We start from the raw sequence: 10,257 nt of genomic DNA, 5'->3' as shown, positions 1-10,257 counted from the left end.
TGTCAGTATGCTTTTATCCTGATAAATATATATTTATATATAATAATTGTGTGTATATGTGTGTCTATGTATCTGGAATATATATACACACATTTATGTATGAATATATATATATACACACATTTATGTATAAACATACATATATATATAATACATATATATATATATATATATATATATATATATATATATATATTCCAAAATGGTTAATGTGGTTATTTCTGGGTAGTATAATTATGGGTGGTTTTAAATTAATTAATTATTATTTTTAAAATTTGGAATGCTACACAAATTTGCATAATCATCCTTGCCCAGGGGCCATGCTACTCTTCTCTGTATTGTTCCAATTTGGGTCTGCGTGCTGCTGAAGCAAGCACCGGATGGTTTTTTAAAAGTTTTTTTTTTTTCTCTAGTAAAAATGCTTTGTTCACATAAAAAAGGCAAAATGTTCTCAGAACTGAACCTCCACTCAGATCGGGGAATAATGACGTTTCCTAATTGAGTCTCCCCACGAATGCAGATCACATTTACCTCCCATTACATTACTATTTTTGGCAGCTTCATCCTTTACTGCTTCAAACTGAGCATCCAGTCCACTAAAACCTTCATTTTGGTTTAATGTTTTCATACGAACTGTCCTTGCTTTACTTGCTTCGTTCATTTTTTAATGTAGGGAGATGTGACCTTCATCTCTGCCCCCAGCTTGGTCGTATCAGAAGACAGAGTGTGCAGGTGCTTCCTGATTGGTGAAGCCCTCCTTCCTTCCTTGGCAGGATCCTTTGGGAGAAAACTACTAGAACTTCACATTTGAGAACTCGCTGTCCCTTTTGAGCCCCTTAGGTAATTTTCTTTGGAACATTTTAGGATCTGACTTCTCGAAATCCGTAAAAATTATGTCTGGCCATCTTCCTTCAACATTCTAGCAAGTGAAATTGTTAGTGGGGCAAAAATTTACTAGGTGCTCTGCTTCCAACGGAAGGGGCTGATGTCCTGCTGCTTCGACCTCTGGCGCAGCCGTATCCCGCCTTCGATCACTTTTATGGTCTGAATTAAAAAAGCATCACCCATATCCTCTATGTATTTTAACATCTATTCTGTAGTCCTACCAGGTTTTATTTCCTGTTTGCTTCTTCTTTTATCTGCATCCAAATGCTTCTTTTCTTCGGAAGGTTTGTGATTTCCTTTTTGACATATACCCCACTGTTGAAAACTGTGATTAGATCTACTTCCTCTGAGCAGTGTTATCTTTCCAGGGTCATCCACCAGTCATGAGCTCCATATAATCTATTTATTTTCTTGTGATAAAATTCAAGTTCCATTCCCATTCTGGTCTTCTATAATATAGCACTTCCCAGACTTTAGGATTTTACTAAAATTAATTAAAATTTCGGGGGGGGGAAATCCCCCAAATTAATGTTTGGCAACAAGAAATGACATTTCCTTCCATCCCCAAGCAATCTTAGAATATCATCATCTTTTCATAGAAGAACAATAATTTAATCCTGAGAAGGTTAGAAAGGACTTAATTTCCGAATTTAATAATATTGAAAAAAGTGTTATTTCACTGTAGACCTGAAATCCTTCGTCATGGACCAGCTCCAGTCCACAGACCCATGTGGGAAACCACACCTAGAATATATGGTTTTCCAGTTCTATTTGGACGCTTTTCCCTTTCCTCCAAAATTTTAAGAGGTCCATGCTGTCCAGGTTTTGTGTTAATTACCTTGTCATTTATCAGAGGCCCATAAATCTTCTGTCACAAGTCACAAGGGGTCCCCCCAATCCTGGTCTGTGACACTATCTTAGTTGCCAGGTGTCCAGCCTCGTGCTCTTTCTTTTCCAAAGTCACTCTTTGAATTGGGGAGATGAAAATATCACTGCAACCACAAGTCCTTCAGAGTCCTCTACAGTAACCAAGATGTCCCAGGTTTCTTTCGCTTGTATAATTTGTTCTCATATGGATCAGTTAAAATACGAAGTTGCCAAATTACAACAAGCTCTATCTCAGACCTCAGAATACACTTGAGGAAGGAACTTAATCATTAGCAAGGCCAGGTCTGGGCTCCTATCCCTTAGAGAGTTACCAACTAAGAGAATGGGGTCTCGTCCTCCTGGGTTGGGGGAAGGGCTGTGCGCCTCTGTTGGTGTCAGTGAATCCTCCCTGATACTCTACCTAAGGATGCATTATTCCCGTGAAATTGTCAGGTTGGGATTGTCTTTTCTCCTCAACCATACCAAAGAGTGATATTTAGTAGGATAAAGACAAAGACTTTTCTAGCATAATAATGCTGAATTTATGCTATGAAAAACAGTCGACATTCACAGGAGAAAAGATGGTTTGTTTTGAGCTATTTCATCCGGATGGGGTTCAGTTCTGACACTCAAAATCTCATGTCTGGCTTGCTTCTGCAAGACAGACTAGGGCTTTGGGTGGGGGAGGCAAGGAGGGAGGGATACCAGAGAAAAAGGACCTTCCAGACCCTATCCAAGGAGGACTCTGTATGAATTGAAAGGTCACATGATGAGAGGAGGGATGTTTTTCACTGTTCGTTAGACCTTGTGCTTGTTATCAGCCGATAGGAGTCTTTTCTATCTGGTCATGAACTGTACCTGCGGTCATGGGCTGATCGTGTGATAGGTCTGAACGAGGGAGGTATTCATCAAGATTTCACCATCTTTTTGGCAATGAAACCAGACTGCATTTTTAGCTCACATATTTTGGTGTCTATCCCAAGAAGGAACTTAAATTTAGCATATTTCCTGCTAGCCACTGAACAGTGCAGGACCTCCCCAGTCTTGGGTTACTCCCAGTCCTCTGTGTCTGTCTGTGGAATCTCTCCTTGCAAACTGCTAGGCCTTTGAGGAACCCAAGTGTATAGGGTGAACTGCTACCCCAAATCCTTAGAACCCACCAGGAAAGGTGTAGACTAGTGGGATATTCATAGTGATTTCTTAGTCCCAGCCCTGAGAATGTTAGGAATGACCCAGTCAGATGGAATGTGTGTGGGGTGTGTGTGTGTGTGCACACACATGCATCCATGTGTGTGGGCCTGGGAGTGTAAACAGGGTACTCTGGGGGCCCTTCCTCAGACTCTTCTTGCATGTGGTCCTGAGGAATGTGTCTGCATTGTGTTGGGTTTGAGAAAATTAGATCAGCATGTTATGCAGGTTCCCAAAGAGAAGTGGTTCTGGAGTGAGCAGAAAAATGGAATTTCCAGGGCCATAGGCCGTCCTTCTCCACATAGGGCCTTCTGGGCCAAGTGTCAGAGACACAGGTTCCCTTAGATCAGTGCCTGCAGACAGGAGGCATCAGAATCTCCCAGGGAACGTGTTTAAATGCAGATGTCATGATTAGACTCCATCCAGATACACCGAGTCAAACTCTGGGGAATACAGCCCAGGAATCTATACCAAAAAAAACACAAAAAAACGTAGTGCAGGTTGTGTTGAGCAGGTTTGGTGACTACCGCCTCACTTGCTCAATAGCATCAGTGTTCTCCTCAAGTCCTTTTGATTTTGTCTCCGAAGCGTTTCTTGCAGCTTTCTCCTCTGTGCGTCTGCTAGCCACTGGCCATGTGCAAGCTACCAGCCTCTCTGGCTTGGACCGCTGCAGTAGCCTCAAGTTCCCCTGCAGGGACCGTCCCCCTCCAATCTGTTCCATAGAGCAGCGAGGGTGGCCGGTTCAAGTCACAAATTAGATTCTGTCACCCTCCCCACTCCACCCTGACCCTCACTCCAGGTCTTTCTTTCCATTGCTTTTAGGGTGAGCACAACATTCTTCTGGAGGCTGGAGGACCTGGATCCCTTGCCACCACCCCAGCCTCATCTCAAGCATCATCCCTGCTCACAGGCCTCTGCTCTCTCTATAGAAGCTCCTTCCCCCTCTACTGCCCTTCCTTCAGGCTCAGCAGGGGTCCTCACCTTCTCAGGTCTTCCCACCCTCACAGTGCGGCCCTTTTCAGGTGCAATTTTATACTGATTCACGTAATTAAGTGTGTGTCTCTCCAAGATGAGTGTGAAGTCCCGTGAAGGCAGGCACCAGGCTTCTTCACTGTTGCAGCCCTCGTGCTTGGCATACGGTGAGCTCGAAACACCTGCCCTCTCCTCCACACGGCAGGGGTTAGTCATCAAGCAATCTTCAGTCACAAAGACACCACGTCATGGAATGTGTAATTACACCTAGGAGTTCCATTCATCCATTCATTTCCCCATTCCTTCATTCCTCATGACAAGAGTAGGATGACGTGCTGTTGGGAGCCGAGGAATTCCGAGCCGGCCTGGAGTCGGCCAGCACACGACAGGCACTGTTGGTAATGACTTGAGCACATTTCTGAGCACTTGGCATACCTCACTTCTCTGGGCTCAATCAAAACAAACATTTATTGAACATTCACCAGGTGCCCAGAGGTGCTCCTGGTCCTTAAGTAGCTTCTGGTCTAGGAAGAAAGGCAGACACTGAACAAGTGACAAGTTCATAAGTCTTACAAGGAAGGAGTTGGGTACACCAGGGAAACACAGAAGGGGGAGTCCAAGTCTAGTGTGGGAGGTCAGCGGGGGGCCTCCCTGCATAAGGAATATCTGAGCTGAGATCTAGAGGAGGAGAAGGAAGTAGAACAGGCTGTAGGAACAGTCCAGATGCAGGCCCATGTGGAGTGAACTTTGGAGGATGGGGCAATTTAATGGGCAGTGGGGAGCACCCAGTTCTCCCTAATTCTCCTCCTGTGACCTGGGGCTTGGCTGACACAGCCTGTGCTGACCGGGCAAACGCTAGGCTAAACAGGAGAGGGGTGGCGTGGAAGCAGGTCCCTCTCTGGCCCCCCTTCTCCGACTCAGGCACCACCCAGTACTCTTGTCAGAGCAACACCAAACATCATTGCCAGCAGTTTTTACTCATTTCTTTATTAATATAGAAAAGGAGCCCAAGGCAGCTGGACCAGTAGTACAAAGCACCAGGAGTTAATACTATTCTGGTGAAAGGGTTGGCTTTACAAAACTCAAGGAGCAGACAGGAGCTGCCCTGGTTCTGGGGCCAGGCCCAGCCCTCTGCCCAGAACCTCAGAGCAGCACGTGGACCAGCCCCCAGGAGACAGTGACAGGTAGGTCGGGGGTGGGAGGAGCTGAAGACCACGGCACAGATGGCAGGGATAGAGGGCCAGGCAGTGAGAACCATCCTGTGGCTCATGAGGACAGGGAACTGCTGGCTTGAGGCTCTCCATCAGACCATGGGCAGGGTAGAAAAACCCCGTGGATGCTAGTGGAAACAGGGAATCCAGACACAGCCCTGGGGTTGAAGGGCCTTTCCTGTATCTCTCCAGCAGGGGCCACCTTTGCTCTACCCTACAGGTGGGGCTTCAGGGCCCAAGGCACAGAGGGAGGCCAAGAGGCCTCCCAATTGGGAGGATGAGGGGGCAGGGAAGGAAGCACTTGAGTGTCCCCAGCTTAGGCAGCCAGGGCTGAGATACAGGGCCGGACAACAGCACCCCTGCACAGTGGGGCTGGAATGTGGGACAGGGATGGGCTTACCCTCGGCCAGTAATCAGGACCAGCCTCATGGCAATGGTGCCTCCCTTGAACTTTAGCAAAATGGAGTCTGCAGTGAGCACTGGGTGTCAGCAGACTTGGATTCTAGCCTTAGCTCTCCTGGAGCAGAGCTATATCACCATGGGCCAGCCCTGTCCTGCCCTGGCCTGTTCCTCATCCGTTAATGAGGGCTTTGGATTGGACTTCTTAGGTCGTGGGAGGGACTCCACAGGTCAAGGGCGCTCCGCGACCTGCTCTTGGTAGTTAAGAAGTCAGTAGTTAGTTGGTAGTTAGCTCCCAACCAGACTCTGGACAAAACTGGCATGGAATGGAGGCTAGGGGGTGATGGAGGAGGATGCTTTTGCTTGGAACCTACCCCCACAAACACTCCAGAACTGGGAAAGGCTGCCGGGAGCCTCTCCTTTGCCCAGGGGCAGAGGCCGCCCTCCCTTTGGCACAGGGAGGGAACGTGGCTCAGTGCGATCCCTTCACAACCACCATCTGGGTAACACTTGGCATGGAGAGAATGGGTGGCACTATGCAACCCTTTATGTTCTTCCCCGGGGTGGGGTGCTCAAGTGCGGCTTCGGCCTCCAACCCTTTGCGTGGGCTCAGGAGTGCTCTTTTTCACTGTGGTCCTGCCCTGGGGACAGCCCAAGACTGCCTGGCTGGCACATGTTAGTCGGTGAGGAAAGGACACAGGGGCAAGTAAGCGGAGAGGGAGGTGAGAGCGACTCTCTGGCTTTCTCCTCTTCCTCTAGGGACAGCAGCTCAGTCAACTGAGTCACAGATCTCCTCCACCACAGAATTGAAGATGTGTGGCTGGTCTGCATAGACGTGGTGCGAAGCACCCTCAATCTCCTGTGGAGAGAGGAGGAAAGGAGAACCCCCTAATTACAGTATCACAGAGTCAACCCTTTCAAATCCACTGCACGATCGGAATCCGGCCGCTCCTCTTTCCACCTGACTCTTGGCTCACCCTTCTCCACCCCGAGGCTCCCCTATGCCCGGAGGTCCTTGCCGCGTGCTGGCATTCACCACACACTTCTACCTCAGTCCTGCTCCTTGGCTGGCCAACAAACATACCATGTCTCGGACGTAGGAATCCGGCCGCTGCATCTTTACTTTCTTTCCTGTGCTGGTATCTATCCAGGTGTTGGCCCCGTAGATCATGGTGATGGGCACATCTTTGCGAATCAAGTGAATCCGCTCCAGCATGGGGCGCCGCGCCCAGCCGAAGGACTCCATCATGGCTTTGAAGGCCGTCTCCCCACTGAAGGAGCAAAACATGGTGAGGCTGCACACGGACTAAACCCCGCAGCATCCGGTGCCAATGTGCTGGGCTCTTCAGAGGCTGCGGTGGTACCTGTCACCTGTGCATTCCTCTCAGGACCCCGCACCCGGCTCATGAAATACTGGGAAGAGGAGGAGGCAGGTCCGAAGCTGCGGAGGCCTCCCAGCACAGGAGACAGCTGGGGACACACCTGGGAAAACACCTGACGCTGACAATTGTCCAAAGATGCAATGGGTTAACATTTACTCAACAGATACTCACATGTCGTGCCCCGGGCCGAGTGTGGAGACATCTGGCTCAGACAGAGGTGGTGCCGGCCCTGCTGGCGCTCACAACGCTCTCACACTTTGGGGACGTAGGCATTACGTAGCCGATTAGTAAATATAAATAAATAGGGGGCGCCTGGGTGGCTCAGCCATTAAGCGTCTGCCCTTGGCTCAGGTCATGATCCCAAGGGTCCTGGGATCGAGCCCCGCATCGGGCTTCCTGCTTGGTGGGAAGCCTGCTTCTCCCTCTCCCACTCCCCCTGCTTGTGTTCCTGCTCTCGCTGTGTCTCTCTCTGTCAAATAAATAAAGAAAATCTTTAAATAAATAAATAAATAAATAAAGGGGCGCCTGGCTGGCTCAGTCAGTTGGGCATCCGACTCTTGGTTTTGGCTCAGGTCGTGATTTCAGGGTCCTGGGCTCGAGCCCTTCATTGGGCTCCATGCTCAGTGGGGAGACTGCTTGAGATCCTTTCCCTCTCCCTCTGCCCTTGCCACTCATGCTCTCTCTCTCTCTAAAATAAATAAATCTTTTAATAAATACATCGCTGATCATATTATTTAACTTCAGATTTCTCAACAATTATGGAAGGGTGGTGAACAGACGAGGGGGCTTAGTTGCTGAGGGTGGAGGAGAGGCGAGAGGGGCTCATGTGAAGAGCAAATACGAGAGCAGTGCCAAGGGCTTCCTGACGAGACTCTGGAATGAAACACCGGTCATGTGAGGACCCAGGGGGAGCTGTACCACCTGAGGCCCATCCGATCTACTAAGGCCCATCTAATCTACTTTGCTCCCTGGCCATTTCCTTAGGTAGAGCTGACTGAGAAGTAGTGTGAGGGGTCTGCAAGGCTGGGACGAAAGCCGGCCTTCTGGGCTGCTCCGCAGCTTTTGCGGGAGGCAGGAGGTGGGGAGGTTTGGGAGACTGCTGTCTACCAGGCCCAGCCTGTTTGGATATTGTACCCCTGGGATGAAGGCAAGCCTGAGTTCTGCACAGGCCACCAGAAACAGAGTTCTTCCCTAAGGCATAGCAGCATGGTGGAAAAGTATGGGCTCCGGAGTCAGAGAGATGTGAATTCAAACCCTGTTTGCTTTCTTAGCAAGCCATGTAACCAGAATACACTTCAATTTTTTTATCTATAAGCTGGAGAATTATATCTTCTTTATTCTTTCACGGAGGAAAATGAAAATATGTCCAAGGCCCCTAAGATGAGGTGAAGCAAAGTAGGTAACCCCCAAATATTTTTCCCTGGCCAGATTTCATGTTTTCCAAGGGATGGGTAAGAGTTACCGTGAGCGTGTCAGGGTTACAACTCAGAAACACTCGGGTGGTTATAAAATTGAGTGATGGCGTTGTGGGGAGAGGGCTGATGATCACTGGTGTCATCTCTGCTTCCCCCGGGACACGAAGGAGTTGCACGATTATACATTCTGAGGCTGAGATCGGGAGGCCATTCATTCCGCACAACTAGGTCTGGGACTGGGGAAAGTTCTGAGCAGAGAGCTGGGGTTGGGCCTCCAGTGGGTATGAGACTGGCACCGAGCCCAGTGGGGGCTGAGAGAGGGGTCGAGAGCAGGAAGCAGGGGGCTACCTGATTTGACTGCTGAGCTGAGTCTCAATACGGCTGCTGAAGTGGGGCCCTTCAATTAGCTGAGCTCATGCGGAATGCCGGAGAGACGGTTCCCACGCGGCCGCAGAGCCGGCTGGGTTTGAGGCTGGTGCTCAGACAGCACTGCTGGAATGCAACCCCCCACTGTCTTCACAGCTTTGGGCTCACCACGGGCGACCCGGACAGGCCTGGAATGGGTGCGGCAGTGTTGCTGCTCCAGTGACCTTGACTTCCCCCAGATGCCTCACGGCAGGCTGGGTGAGGCTTCCACAGAGCATGCCACCAGCACACCCCCAACACAGCCTCCCCTATCAGCCGCTCACAGGGCGCTGCCTGAGGGGAAGATTAGCTCCCTGACTCTCAGCTGCCAAGACTGCAGATCAGCAGGTTTGTGGGGCCTGCTGTGTGAACAGTCAGAGACAGAAACTTCTCAAGATTCGGGGGACACCCCAAAATGTCCAAAAGTGTGTGGAAGGAATTCCTGTCCCAACAGTAAGTATTTCAAGGTGCACAAAATGAAATTTGAAAATGCATACTCTTTCCACCTGCAGTTCTATTTGTAGGAAGGTATTCCAGATATAGTCGTGTGTGTGTGTGTATGTGTGTGTGTGTGTAAAGGAAGATGTGCAAAGAGGTTCTCCGAAGCAATGTCACATAATATCCCAGACTGGAAATAGCAAGGAAATTTGGGGAACTTCAGGCTGGGATGGAGAAGCCTTTTTTTTTTCCTGACTTTTAAAATGTTTTCCAGACTCCTATCTGCCAGGCTAACTGCCTATCTCCAAGGAAGAGTTAAGAGTCTTCCTCTAGAGATGGGCAGCATGTTTAAGCAATCTATTATCTTCTCCATCCCTTTGTGCCTCTCCCTGGGGAGGTCTCTGGAAATAATCGAGCCTGCTAGTCCCCGTGAATGAGAGCTTTGTGCAAGAAGAAATACAGCAGAGAATGGTCCTGGGACAGTTCTGGAGTGTTTCCAGCAGCTGGAGTTTCATCTCCAAACCCGTCCACTCCAAGCTGGCTCGGGGAGCCGCCCTCACCTGGGATTCTGTGCATTGCAGTGGTAGATATACTCAGATATAGTATCATCCTCAAAAAAGTCTGCAAACTTGCGCTTGAAGTCCGGCCGGAATCGCTGAACCAGGCCAGGCCCTGGGAGGGGAGAGAAAAACACAGGAGTGGCCAGTCTGGGGGGGCAGGGGTGGTGGTGGTGGTGTGCAGGAAGACCCCTCCTGCAGGTGCATGTTTGAACAACTTAAACCAAATGTTATTTCTCTAGGGGTCTGTGTGCTCTGTACATCTAACTTTATAGTGGCAGACAGAGTGGGTGAGCTGTCGGGGAAGCCCAGATGACTGCAAGTGAGAGTCAGCCGGTTACCAAAGAACTTGGACAGTCCAATGGAACCAACTTAGTTTCAGCTCAGTCAAGTCCCAAGCTCTTCCTCCAAGGATCTCAAGCCCTGTAAGAGTCCTGGCTGAGGGGTGCCTGGGTGGCTCAGTCAGCTGGGCGTCTGATTTTTGACTCTAGATTTCAGCTCAAGTCCTGATCTCGGGGTTGTGGGATTGGCCCCGTGT

General features: G+C 49.5%; 1 protein-coding gene and 1 non-coding gene across 2 annotated transcripts in view; both read right to left on the bottom strand.

Moving 5' to 3' along the window:
* Nucleotides 1-269: 269 nt before the first annotated feature.
* On the bottom strand, nt 270-377 carry LOC118550144 (U6 spliceosomal RNA). Its single transcript, XR_004924414.1, has one exon. It is a non-coding gene; the product is annotated as a U6 spliceosomal RNA (small nuclear RNA).
* Nucleotides 378-4,883: 4,506 nt separating this feature from the next.
* Nucleotides 4,884-10,257, bottom strand: part of ABHD4 (abhydrolase domain containing 4, N-acyl phospholipase B) — an 11,470-nt gene continuing 6,096 nt past the window's right edge. Inside the window, 3 exon segments of the mRNA XM_078053450.1 lie at nt 4,884-6,381; nt 6,607-6,793; nt 9,723-9,834. Of these exon segments, the coding sequence (XP_077909576.1) occupies nt 6,292-6,381; nt 6,607-6,793; nt 9,723-9,834 (389 nt within the window). The 3' untranslated portion in view covers nt 4,884-6,291.

This window comes from Halichoerus grypus, chromosome 8, assembly GCF_964656455.1.
Source record: "Halichoerus grypus chromosome 8, mHalGry1.hap1.1, whole genome shotgun sequence".
NCBI classification, from domain to species: domain Eukaryota; kingdom Metazoa; phylum Chordata; class Mammalia; order Carnivora; family Phocidae; genus Halichoerus; species Halichoerus grypus.
This window is presented reverse-complemented; position numbering and strand designations above follow the sequence as displayed.